The sequence below is a fragment of the Manihot esculenta genome, chromosome 18 (genome assembly GCF_001659605.2).
Source record: "Manihot esculenta cultivar AM560-2 chromosome 18, M.esculenta_v8, whole genome shotgun sequence".
NCBI lineage: Eukaryota > Viridiplantae > Streptophyta > Magnoliopsida > Malpighiales > Euphorbiaceae > Manihot > Manihot esculenta.
The window spans coordinates 13,886,039-13,900,492 of NC_035178.2; the positions used below are offsets into that span (position 1 = coordinate 13,886,039).

The 14,454-nt window shown below is 33.0% G+C and overlaps 1 protein-coding gene across 1 annotated transcript; it reads right to left on the reverse strand.

Moving 5' to 3' along the window:
• Positions 1–9,632: 9,632 nt before the first annotated feature.
• LOC122722346 (cytochrome P450 714C2-like) lies at positions 9,633–11,877 on the reverse strand. The gene is made up of 5 exons (XM_043952847.1): positions 11,503–11,877; positions 11,184–11,410; positions 10,769–11,019; positions 10,322–10,676; positions 9,633–10,206 (listed from the first exon to the last, which is right to left on the reverse strand). The coding sequence occupies exons 1-5, from the start codon at positions 11,783–11,785 to the stop codon at positions 9,781–9,783; spliced, it is 1,542 nt and encodes a 513-aa protein (XP_043808782.1). The 5' UTR covers positions 11,786–11,877; the 3' UTR covers positions 9,633–9,780.
• Positions 11,878–14,454: the final 2,577 nt, after the last annotated feature.

Here is a 14,454-nt window from a genome sequence, read left to right on the forward strand (position 1 = left end):
CGGCGGCCGAAAGGCTCGTCCAGAACCGAAACTCAACTATCTTCGGTAGCACCTTCGGCGGCCAAAACTTTGCTCCAGAGCCGAAAGTCCAGCTTTCGAAAACAAGTTTAGGTGGCCGAAAGTCCCCCCGAACCTCCTCTTCCTTATTCAAGAAGCCAAATCTTGAAGATCACATGTTTCCCACTTCATGCCATGCACATTCAAAATTCAAAAGGAGGCTCCACCTTCCTCTTTAGTGCATGAGTGGCAAAAATAATGTGAAGAAAACTTCTTGGACACACTTGGGCAGCAATTAAAAGACCAAAAAGTCCTTGCAACTTCACACATGCATCTAGAAGACACATATAAGACCAAGGGCACTTTGGGCAACCTCAAAAAGATGCATGGACACCCAAGAAACCCTAGACAGCCTCCCAAGACTTATTTAAAGGTCTTATGAAGACAAGAAGTAGCAGATTTTCAGACTTGAAGAACTCAATCACCACCAAGGTTCAGCAGCCACTCCTTCTCCACCTTCGGCCGTCGGTTCCTCCTCCCACCTTCTATTCTTCTACTTTTTGTTTTGGTTCAGCCATGAGTGGCTGAAACCCTTAATTCTAGTTGAAGTTTGGTTGAAACTAAGGTTGTTTAAAGGGTTGTGAGATCTGAACATAAAGTGTTTGCTTTTGGTTTATTTAATATTCGTGCAATTGTGTGCTTAAATCTAAGATTGCTTTGTTGTTTTGATCAAATTGGCCACTTAATTCTTGATTGCAAAGTTAATTGATTGTTAGTTGGGATATTTGTTAGTCCGTAATTGCTGGAACTATTCTGACCTAAGAACACTTGGTGTAAAAACTAAGGAATTGTATGATCTAGCATCATCTTCATGCGTTTGGAGTAGCTAGGATTGGATATCTCTCATTCTTTATGCAATTGACAATTGTTTTGATACCTAAGGCCCAAGGACGTTCCTTGGCAATTTGTTAATTAGTAATTGATTAGAGGACGTTCTCTAATTGATTTAATCATAAGGAGAGACATGGTGGTGAGAAGCATTTTCCACCCCCATAACTAATCTATTGAATCAATCAAGAGAACATAAGTTTCAATGATCAACCCAAACAACCAAAGTGATCCATATCTTCAACTAGACCTTTCTCATATTGATTTCCTCTTTTATTTTAATTACTTGCTGTTTTAATTGCTTTGAATAGTTGTTAGTCAAATCAATCTCAAACCCCCCCCTTTTTTTGCTTTATTGCACTTTACTATTAATCTGCCTTCAGTTACTTACCTCCAATTGTGCTTTCAGTTGATCCTGTATGAGAAAAATAGATAAGTATTCAATTCTCTGTGGATTCGATCATTTACCACTATATGCAGTTGTAAAATTGTTGATAATCGTAGAGGTTATTTTTGACCGGCTTCGACAACCGCGAGTCAGTATGACCATATGAATCTAGAGCTCTGATACCACTCTGTAACAACCCAAAAACCGGACCGCTACCGGCACTAGGATTCAGATCGACTTAAGGTCGCCGGAACCCATAGCAAGCCTACTATGCATCCTGTGTACCTGATAAAATCCCATACATGAACATACATTTTCATGAAAATTTTAAACTTTTGATATTCCAAGCTCGACCTGTACATTCTTCATAAACCGTAAACATAAAACCCACACTAGAGCTCTCATCAAATGCTCTAGTATGGTTAACATCATATACATCAAGCTTGGATCAACATAACTCATTATAAAAAAACTTTTACATAAAAACATGTTCATTGGGATTTACAAAATATAAACTAGGGCAAGGTACAAATCTAAACTATTACATAGTACATGTCCACTACTATTCTATTACATATACTATACTCGCCTCTAGCCGACTTCTCAAGCTAATCTTGACCCTGCAAACCTGGGGTTAGGGGAAAGGGATAAGCTATAAGAGCTTAGTGAGCAGAACTATAAAAAAATAATTTAATAAACATATGCTCTCATGAAATGCATCACAACACAAACAATACACATCAAAGATGGACTTGTCACCAGTAACCCTCTACATATCCAATGTGCCCGGCCCTCGACGAAACTCCTCAGGACTTTCGCTTAAACATAACATAACATATCCAACTGTGCTAGGGGCGTAGTGTAATACCCGGCTAGACTCCGGTATCGGAATTCCTACTGTCCGGTGGAATCTCGGATGTCGAAAACCTCTAGAAGGGTAAAACCATGTTTTCATAAAATTTTTTAATGTATTTTATGGTTTTAAGCAAGAAAGAAAATGAGTTTTTGCATAAAAATAACCTTGGAGGAAAACCCAGGTTCCACCGCCGAACATGCATGCGCTTCGGGAGTACTTTAGGCCTCCGAAGGCATAAGTGAGGGAAGTCCAGGTTCAGCCACCGAACATGGCATGCATGCGGAGGCACGTTAGGGCCCGAAAGTGGCCTGGCCAGCCACCTATAAAAGGGTCCCCTTGTCCAAACGGGCGAGCTTTTCTCCCCATTTTCGGCCAAGGTGAGTCTCCGCCGCCCTCACGCCGATCTTGAGTTCTTCCTTCAAATCTTTCATGATTTTTATGAGTTTTCACCTTTGTTTTGAAGATTTTTGAGCAAAGAACGAGTTTTGGAAACTTGGAGACCAAAAGGTTGATTTTTCTCCATCCCCGAGTTTGGATCGTTTCTCCTCTCGATTTTCAAGAGGTAAGCTTAGATCCGACCCTTCTTGTATGTTTTAAACAAGTTTTAAGTTGATTCATTAGGTAGAAATGCATGTTTGGAAGGTTTGGGAGGCATTTGTGCATGTTGGAGTTGAGTTTCTGCCATTTTGGGAGAACTCAGGTTCGGCAGCTGAAGGGACTTTCGGCCGCCGAACCTGCCTGTGGAGGCAAACTTTCGGCAGCCGAACCTTGCCCCCGAAAGAGGACTTTCGTCTCTGGAAGGGACTTTCGGCCGCCGAAGGTGCCGCCGAAAGTCACTGAGTTTCGGCTCTGGAGGGACTTTCGGCCGCCGAACCTGCCGTCGAAAGTGCCCTGTTCAGCCATTCTTTGCATGTTTTCTATGATTGTTTTAAGGTGTTTTAGGGGTTTTTGGGGAGTATTTTAGAGTCATGTTCATGAATGTTTAGTCCCTCATTTGAGTCCACTTGCGTAGGTTCGAACCCGAGGAACTGAGGACCCCAGCAGTGAGATAGCTGCTTCAGTGTCTTGTCAGAGCTAGCTTGAGGTGAGTAGAATAAAACCTTATGTTTTTTAAATTAAAGAAGTTCTAGCATGATTCATGCATCATGAATGCCATGATATATGATAGGCTGTTTGCATTAGAATTCACGAATATGTTGCATTGCATATTATGTGGATGATGTGGATGAATGTTGAATGATCCATTGGCCCTCGTATGATATGATGATATGATGATACGGTATGGAAGTCCAGGAAGACCCATTCTACGTCCCTGGCACATTGGAATGTTATGATATGTTATGTAAGAGAAAGACTAGGACCCATTCTACATTCTGGCACTATTGGATATGTTGAGGGCTATTGGTGACAAGTTCATCCTTGATGTGAATTGTCTGTGATGTGCTGCATTCCATTTGGCATGTGTTTTAAATGTTTTACTATTCTGCTCACTGGGATCTAGTAGCTTACCCCTTTCCCTAATTTCCCAGGTTTGCAGGTACGGGCTAGATCAGGAAGTCAAGAAGAGTAAAACTATGCTTATGTAATAGTTAGATGTGGACATGATGAATTGTAATGTAATGTTTTGAATAGTCAAATTATGTAAAAATGATATTGAGGACTAGAAGTTGAGCTTGACCCTATGTGTATTGTTATCCCTTTTGATATATGATCTATAGTATGTTTCATGATGTTTATGTTCAACCAAGCTTAATATATATGATGTTATACCCCATTGGAGCATTTGATGAGGGCTCCAGTGAAAGGTTTATGTTTATGTCTATGAGTATGCACAGGTTAAGCTTGGTAAAAGAAAGAAAAAGTTTACAAGTTTATGAGTATGTATGATCATGTATGGGATTACACAGGTTTACAGGATGCATGTTAGGCTTGCTACGGGTCTCGGCGGCCTTATGCCGATCTGGATCCTAGCGGCGGTAGCGGTCCAGATTTTCGGGTCGTTACACGTAGAATGGGTAGCCCTGGTCTTTCCCTTACATAGTGCCAGGGCGCATAGAATGGGCAGCCCTGGTCTTCCGTATCCGTATTATATCATAACCTGCTCGAGGGCTAATAGGTCATCCAACATCCATCCACATCAACAATAAATTATGCAATGCATCATATTCATGAATTCTAATGCAGACATCCTATAAACATAGCATTCGTGATGCATGAAAATGCTCAAAAGTTTGATTACTTAAAAACAATAGATTAGTTTAATTCTACTCACATCTGGCTGACGCTTTACTAACTCTGAAGCAGTTACCTCACTGCTGGCCTCTACGGTCTCTCAAGTCCGATCCTATACAGGTGGACTCAAATGAGGGACCAAACATACTCTAACAAGACTCTAAAAATCTCTCCAAAAACCCCTTAAAATATCATAAAACATGCATAAGAAACAAGCAAATGAAGGCTGGACAGGGGACTTTCGGCGGCAGGTTCGGCGGCCGAAGATCCCTACAGATCCGAAAGTCAGGCACTTTTGGGGGTAGGTTCGGCGGCCGAAACACCCTTATAGATTTGAAAGTCCATTCTTTTGGGGGCAAGTTAGGCGGCCAAAGACTGCCTCCACAGGCAGGTTCGACGGCCGAACCTGGGTTCTCCAGAATGGCAGAACCTGATTCTACCCTATGCATTTCAGCCTCCAAAACTTCTCAAACTCTCACATCCTTTCCTCAAAACATGCATACTCACTCCAACATGCATAAGGGGTATAAAAACTAGTCTAAATCCCAACAAACAACAACAAAACATAAGAGGGAGCATACATTCATCAAAGACCCAACTCAAACCCTATTGCTCTAGATCTAACCACAACATGCATCTTTACCCCTTAATCCTTCATAAAACGTAATTAAAAATATAAGAGAGGCAAGGATCTAGGTATACCTCTTGGAGATGTAGGAGTGACAGCAACCCCAACGTGGAGATGAGTCAAACGGTCTCCAAGGTTTCAAACTCGGGTTTAAGCTTAGATCTTCAAAGACAAGAGAAAACTCGTGAAAACATTGAAGGATTTGAAAGAAAAAATCATAAAATCAACAAAGGGAGGGCAAGAACTCACCTTTGCCCGAAAATGGAGAGAAAAACTCGCCCATTTTCGAACTGGGGGCCTCTTATAGGTGGCTGGCCAGACCACCTTCGGGGGCCGAAAGAGCTCCCGCGGCAGCACCATGTTCGGCGGCCGAACCTGAGTTATCCCTCAAAAATATTTTTCTTCATTTAAAAACTTTAATTCAAAAACTTAGCATTAAAACCATAGAATCATTTCATAAAATCTTATTTTTACCCTTTTAGAGGTTCCGATATCCGAGATTCTGGATTCCAACGGAGATTCCATCGGAAAGTTGGAATTTCGACGCCGGAGTCTAGCCGGGTATTACATAACTGAGATTTTTTGTTATATCCCGTCGCTTTCTCGTCCCACATAGGCGGATTATGGAAAATTCAAATTGTATATAATAACTAGCATGAAACTATTAAATAATTTGGGTTAACCATTTTAGGTGAAGTGAAAAGTGGATCCAAAAATTATTTGGATCAGTTTGGATCGAACTGTTTCAATTGGTATCAGAGGACCTGCAAGGAAAGGACTACCCATGTGAGACGAAGTGGAGCCGCCCGAGGTATTAACAAACTACAATACCCGAGGGTTCGGTCCTGATTTAACAATTATATCTGATTCTATTCAGTTACGACGAGGATGTCGCAAATGTAGCAGGGTCAATTTAGGCCGGACTGTTTCATTTTTCTTCCCTTTGATGAACCTTTTGCCTTGTGAGATTCTAGCAATGAGATGCTTGGATTTTAAAATCCACTGAAATGGGTAGAAGACCGCTGAAAGTGAGTATGAAACTTTTAATTTGTGGAATGTACCATCACTTTATAATTATTTTTCTTTTATTGATGACATAATATTTTAAAATTTATCTGCAAAATTAATTTTTGTATAAACTATTATTGTGAAATTCCTTAATACTCATTAGGAATTATTATATAATATTATAAAAATTTAACTTGTATGAAGTGACCCATCATGGTATATGGTTTTAAATTAATGTAATATCTAAGTAAAATAAAGATAAAAAAGAAAATTAATTATTGTTTACCGTTGGTTGTCAGGCACATAGAATTATTTAATTGATTTGTGTAAATATCGTTGTCTTGCTAATAAAAAAAATTGATAATTTTTCTTTCTTCTTTTCTTTATTGGAGAAAAACCTTAATCAAAGGTTAATAATGATATACTTTCATGCTTAATGAGAGTGGGGAGGGATACTTAAAAGTAACATTGCATTAAAGTATTTATGCATGTCATTTTAGTGACGAAAAAATTTCATCGCTGATATCGCAGCTGACATTTATTGTCATAAAGTCTGTGGCGCTGATTTAGCGACACAACTTTCGATCGCAAAAATTTTGTGATGAGTATCAAATATTGGATTAAAACTATTGTAAATTTATTGTAAAACCTTTTAGCGACGAAACAAAACCTTTTAGAATGAAATTTATTTGTCGCAGAAGGTAAATTTCTAATAAAGTGTAAGATAGACGTAAAGTTTTTGTGAAAGCTTTTTGTGGCGGAAAAAAGTCCTTTAGCGATGATAATTTTTCATCTCAAAAGCTCAATTTTCAAATTTCTTGTAGAAGCTTTTTGCGACGAAAGAGAACTCTTTACCGACAGCAATTTTTTGTCACAGAAGCCCAATTTAAAAAAACATGAGAGATACAAATTTGTTAGGAAAACTTTTGCAACGAAATAAAACCATTTAGCGACGGAAATATTTCGTCGCAGAAGCCCAAATTTAGAAAAAGAGTATGAGATGCAAATTTGTTATGGAAGCTTTTGCGAGAGAACAAAACCCTTTAGCGATAGAAATTTTTCATCGCAGAACCCCTAATTTCTACTTGCACAGTCTCCTTCAAATAATAAAAAAGAGTGTGAGAGAGATATATAATTTTTATGGTGATTTCCACCGACGCCGCTAATGATATACAATCATAACTTTTGTGTGAGTGAGTGAGGGAGTTTGACATAATTTAGATTACTGATATTCGAATTTAATATATTTTAATATTAATTTATATAAAAGTATAAATATTTAATCTTATTATGTATATATATTTATATAAAAGTATAAATATTTAACCTTATTAAATATAAAATATAATATTTTTTTTGTCAAAAATAAATCTAAAAAAGATTAAAAGCACGGATAATTGTTTGAAAAAAATTGTTGAAAAATTACAAATTTATGTATGTGTATTTTTACCGACATAATAATAAATAATATTAGTTTTAACCTATTAAAATTATTAATTCAATAAACTAAAACAATCGATTTAAGAATTTGGCTACGGTTTCTTTCAAATGAAATTGAAGATTTAATTTTTTTTGGTAGAACCATAAATATTTGCTCTATTCATGAAGATTAAACCCCTGACCTCGAAAAGAGTGTCTTACCAATCATCTCAACAAATACTATCCAAAAACTATTAACCTTTAATGGATAGATTAGCATAAATAAAAAGTGAATTGATCAACACAAATAAAATTTAAGTTTAATTTAGTGTGCAAGCTAAAAAATATATCAATCATTATATCGCAATGTGTGTATATCGTCTATATGATCTAGACAAAAGGATAATTAAAATGTCAGGAGACAGGGCTTCCGACCTTTCAATGCACAAGTATTCGTACTGATCTCTTTGGATAACCATATAAGACTTTAAATGCATGTGCGATGATAGCCTTGAAATAATTGTATCAACAACAACATGGTTTTAAATGGCTCAACATTAAATGAGCTAACTACCCGCTATTAATGAGTCATCATAAAAGCCTGTTAAAAGTATCATGGTCCACTCTGAAGAGACATGTCCCAAGAGTACCCTATATGAATCAGGTATATATACTCCTTTTATTCTCGAAAAAAGGATTCCACTTTGTTTTCTCCAAAATTCATACTCCTACTCCAACCTTAATACCTCCAAAAATATTACCGAGCTCTATTACTACCCTTATTTACTAAGCTAGGCTCATTTACTACCCCACAAATGCAATAGCCAATCCACATGTCACCATCTCAAAGACTCCTCGAATCTCACCATCATCATGTATTAATATAAATTAAACACTTATTATATATTAAGTAAAAATTACTATTCATTTCCTATGATGTAGAAAAACTCACTAGTTAATCTTTCGGTTCTGAAAAATATACTAAAACGTCTTTGATGTTTTTAAAAAATATATTAGTTAGTCCTTCCATTAATTTTGCAATTTTTACTATTTAGTATCTGTGTTTTAAAAAACTTATTAGTTGGTTCCTCAAATTTTTAAAAAGTTTACTAATTAATCTCTCCATATTAGAGGTATTTTAGACCTTTTTTACAATATTTAACGGCTAAAATTAACAGATGGATTAACTAATAGACTTTTTAAAACGTCAGAGACGTTTTAATATATTTTTCAAAACTGAGGGACCAACTAGTGAGTTTCTCCATACTATAGAGATTAGGTAGTAATTTTTCACATATATTAAAGGTCTATTGACTCAAAAAGACTATAACTTTACTGTTTTTTACATTTATAACTAAAATTTTTAATTTTAGATCAAAAAACTCTAACTTTTAAATTTATCATAATTGTAGTCATTTTTTAAATTAATTTTAATTATATTTAAATTAACTTACATGATATGTTACATGTAATTTTTTTACCACATAAACAATTTGATTAACTTGAATTAAATCTTAATTAAAATTCTAAACCCTTAATTATATGAAAATTTTAAATTATATAATTGAAATATTCAATTCTCTTTTATTTAAATAAAAATCTTAATTAAGTATTTGAGATAATTAATTAGGAGTTTAAGATTTTAACCAAAGTTTAATTAAGTTAATCAAGTTAAGTAATTTAAATATAGTATGTATGTGAGCTAATTTAAATTTGGTCAAAATTAATTTAAGAAATTATTACAATTACAATAAATTTGAAAATTGAAATTTTTTTATCCAAAATTAAAAGTTTAATTATAAATATGAAAACGTCTAAAATTGTGGTTTTTTTAGACCAATAGTCCTTTATTAAAATAACAGTCAAATTAAACCATGAAAAGCATAAATTCTTTGAATTAATTTATCAAATATGTAAAAGTGAAAATAAAAAGGAAAAATATATTGCAAAAAGTTTATATATTATTAGAACAATGACAGCATCACCATTTATGAGATAATCCACACCTAAAACCATTCAACTAAAAAATTATTCTTTTATCATTATCAACCTTAATAAATTAAACAAATAAAGTAAAGAGACCAAAGAATATCAACCCTAAACATTATTATATATATATATATATTAAATTAAATAAAATCCATTAATAATAATAAAAGTGATCAATTTGTATAGTTTTATCATTAATATTATATATATATATATATATACCCACATATATTAAATAAAATTTGTTATAAGCTAGACAGCAAATCCTAATGAACAAAAGTTTAGAGGGAGTCCCTATCTCTCCAATTATTATAGATAAATGGAAAAGTCTCATGTGCTTCTCCAACATGATGAAACCAATCTATCTCTCTGTCTTTACAACTTCTTTATCAGAAGATTCACTCCATGTTCTGGTTTTATGACTAGGTTAAAAGTAGGGGAGTGGACATATTTAGGAGAGATTGTGAAAGAGAAGTTAGATAAAATGAGAGCCATCAATATCTTGAGTTCGACCATGGCCAAGTTCTGTCCAAGACACATTCGAGGCCCAATACCAAATGGCATGTACAAGAATGGATACTTGCAAGCACTTGTTATCCCATTTGCAAATCTCTCAGGGTTGAACTTGTAAGAATCTGGTCCCCATGTCCCAGGATCGGTATGCAATAGTGACACAATGCTCCAAATATTCACTCCCTTGGGAACATTGATGTTACCTAATTTCACATCATTTAAGGCCTCCCTTGCTACTATTGACACTGGTGGATAAAGTCGCATTGTTTCCTGAATCACCATGTTAAGCTACAGAGCAAAGGAAATTCATATTTAGACTCTATTCAGTAAAAATTTTGAATAAATCAAAATATTAAATATTATTTTCAAAAAGACTGTCAAACAGAGTAATAAATTGGGATACCAGTTTCATCTTGCGAATCATATCATAATTTGGCATGCCACCTCCACAAATTTCAAGAATCTCTGCACGGACGCGATCCTGCCATTGTTGATTTAATGCCAACAACATGAGGCACCAAGAGGATGAAACTGCAGTAGTATCAAACCCAGCTAAGTATATAGTCTTGCAATTATCAACTATGAATCGTTCCATTGCTTCTCCATTTAGATTGCTACTTTCGGCTCCATCAAGAATCGTCTGCAATAAATCTTTCTTAGATGCAGCCTCTTGTCTCTCCTTCACTACCTTCATGATCAAATCGCGGATTTCTTTCTCTAATGCCCATGCTTTTCTATTGCTTTTCGTGGGGAGATATCTGAAGCACGACAAGAAATATTAAAATTAATAGCAAAAGTTTTTGCTATTATAAATATAAAACTTTTCTTTTGGTCAAGAAATTAAGCTGACCTCATTCCAGGAATCCCAAAGGCTGCTATACCTTTGTTGGACACAGCCTTCTGAAGATCCATTAGTTTCATGAAAATCTTTTCTCCTTCGGAATAATTGCTTCCAAAACAGGCTCTTGAGATGACATCCGCAGAGAAACTGATGAGGCCTTCATCAACTTTCATGTCTGCCATTCCTCCATCTCTCTCAATTATACTCTTCCATGAATTTACCAGTGAAATTGCAGACTCGGTTATCAGGTTCACCATTCCCTGCAAAAGCTTTAATATCAAAATGCTTGACCACAGCCAATGTCGCGAAAAGTTAATCCACACAACCGGAATATATACAACGGTGACGGAACTTACATGGGACTCATTACGATCCGTATGTATATATACAAAAATCAAATAGGCGATTCTATTCGTCAATATACCTTGATCTTTTCCATGTAAAATTCAGGAGCAATAATCTTCCTCTGATGTGACCAGAAAGCTCCATTTGATGTGAGAATCCCCTGACCAAGCAAAGGACCAAGATCATTAATATTGATTGAAGATCTCCCCAAGTCCCAGGATACACAAGTTGTGTATTCTTTCACTATGTCAGGCTGATTCAAATTCAGAACTTGTATGTTTCCCAGGGAAAATACAAGCACTTGACCTGAAAATTAACAGGAAAAATTATTAAATGATTCAAATGGGAAGTCATTGATTTTTTTTTTTAATGCAGATTTCAGAGATGAGAGATGATACCATATTCCTTCTGCCATAGCTCAATGAAAGGGAAAAGAAGAGCAGCATAGTTATGGATGAGAGGCGGAGCATTGGCCTTCACAACGGAGGACAGAGTCTTCTGAATCTGTCTCATATTTCCAAGAAGAAAAGCTGGTGGAGGTCCATTGATGCCCTGCTTCTTCAACACGGAACGAAGCCTCTTTGGTTTCATAACCAACACATTGTAAAGGCGCAGTAGCACTCCAAGCAACGCTATAACCACAATGGTAAATAGTATCTTAATAACAAATTGAACTCCCATGGCCAAAGTGCAACAATATTATCAGGCTCTGGAATTATGTAGAAGGCTAGGATCGGAGCTTTTCTTTTTTAGTATATATAACATCAAGTATGAACGAGCAGTATTGTATAAATAAAAAAAAAATTATCAAATTGAATTAATTTAAAATTTTAGTTTAGTTTTTTATTTATTTGGATTCGATTTTATTTTTAATTTGAAAATTTTCGGTTATTTCAGTTCAGTTCAATTTTAGTCATAAAAAATCAAAAAAATCAAATCGATTAATGATAATATTATATTATTTTTAATAATATAGAGATATTAAATTATATTAAAATTAAAATATTTCAATTAAATTTTAAAATATTAAAAATAAAGTGTGAAAAATAAAAAATTTATTAAAAGTTCAAACCGAATTGAATCAAACTGAATCAGACTATTTCGATTTGATTCAGTTTCTGATCAAAATCGATTTGGTTTGATTTTTATAAATAGTAAAATTTATATTTATTTAGTTTGGTTCGATTTTAAATTGAATTAACCGAATATTCACCCTAACATCTAAGTATTTGAACTCATAAACTCAACTAATTCAGATTCACGCCGGACAAGTTAATCAAGACCGTAAAACCTCCTCTCTCTAAATTAGTGCATACTCATAATTTAAATTCAAGAAGGTCTCTAATTAAAGGGAAAAGGAGAGAAAGATCATTGTTTATAATTAAAGATGATTTATCCGTTTGTTAATTTTAATAAATTTTATAAAAACAAATTCAACTGACTATATGAAATGAAAATATAGAAGTAATATTTTTCATATTTTTTGTTATATATATATAATATATATATATTAAATTTTAAATTTTTTTAATTTATGAGTTAATTTAAAAAAATTTGGATCTTTTATAAATTTTCACAATTACATCTTATACTAATTTAATTACTAATTAAATCTCAAACTTTACGTCTTATTCTAAATGCACTCTCCTATTACTTTTATCGTTAAAGACTAATAGAATTATTACGTCATTTGATACGATATCACTACATCATGTTGTCACATCAACAAAGTTTATGGTATAATTAATAAAAACTTAAAAGTTCAGGATTTATTTGATAAAATTTTAAAGTTTATGATGCATTATAAATTTTTTTAAAAGCTAAATGTTTTTTTAACCATTTTATTTAAAATTTAAATATTAAAATATTTGATTTTATTATTATTATTATTATTATTATTATTATTATTATTATTTAGTGCTATCAATGATTTAGGTATATCAACTTATATGAATTCATTCAAATTAACTAATGGCTGGTTTAATTTAGTCGTTGAATACAACGGATGATAACTGATAATAGATAGGTAACTATAATTGATGACTAATAACTAGTTCTAACTAATATATCTTAGTAATTTATGTCTAATTGTTATTGATAATTGCTGGGCTCTTATTATTAGGCCGCGATCGAGCTTACGTTGAAAGTTCAAGAGCATTAGCATGCAGTCTAAATTTCGTTCGGACAGAATAGACAAAACAGAGATCAAGTCCACGTGAAGGAGGTTCAGCTCATTTGAGATAACAAATTTATGGGACAATAAACCCTAAACACTTGGGATCGTATTTGCATAACACTGAAAGATATTAAATAGTCGTTTAATAATAGAAAAATATGTAATATATTCATACGTACAGTCCTAGGTGAAAATGACAGGAGTATGGATGGATGCAGGATGATGATTACGCATCGCAAAAAGACAAAAAAGAAAGGAATAAAGATAAGGGAAAAGAGCCAACCAAACTGAGTTCACACATTCGCATACTCTAATCCTACCTTCTACCGTATCTCATATTATGACTAATAAAATATATATCAATTTATTATATTAATTAAGTAAATATAAAAATATTAATTTATCTTACAACAAACAAATATTTAAAATCATATTTTTTAAAATATAATTATTTATCATGCATGTATATAAATTTTTTATTATATAATAATAAATAATATAACTATTTTAATTATTATTTAGAGTATATTTAATTTATTATTATGTGTTATAATTTTAAATAATTTATTGTTATAAAAAATTAATTTAAAATATTTTAATTAATAAATTTTAAAAGGATGGTGTAATCTAAATAAAAAATAAAGTCAAAACCGCTGTCAGCTAACAAAAACAACTCTAATTGTAGAATTGAATCAAAATTATCTATCAGATCAGCTAGTTTTTTAAATCTTTATCAAATATTTTAATTTAACTATTTAGATCCCATCAATTATTAGTTGCATCTAACGGCTAAATTAAACTCTTTAAAATTTTAAATTATTTATTAAAAAATTTACTCTAATTATTATTCTAGTTAAAAAATAAATAATTAACAATATAGCTAAAAGGGGAAAAATATTATTTACAAAAAAGCATAATGAAATAATAGCGTTTAATTGGCAATTAGATTAATATAGGTTACAATTATAACTATATTGTTAATCATGCTTTTTTTTAATTTTAATTATATTGTTAATCATATATCTTTTTAAATTATTTTTTAATATTATAAATTTTAATTTTAGATAAAATGATTAAAAAATTATAAATTTAGAAAAAATTGATAATCGCACTCTAAATATTAAAAAATTATCAATTAAACTATGAAGTTTTAAGTTTTTGTCCATTGTAGTTT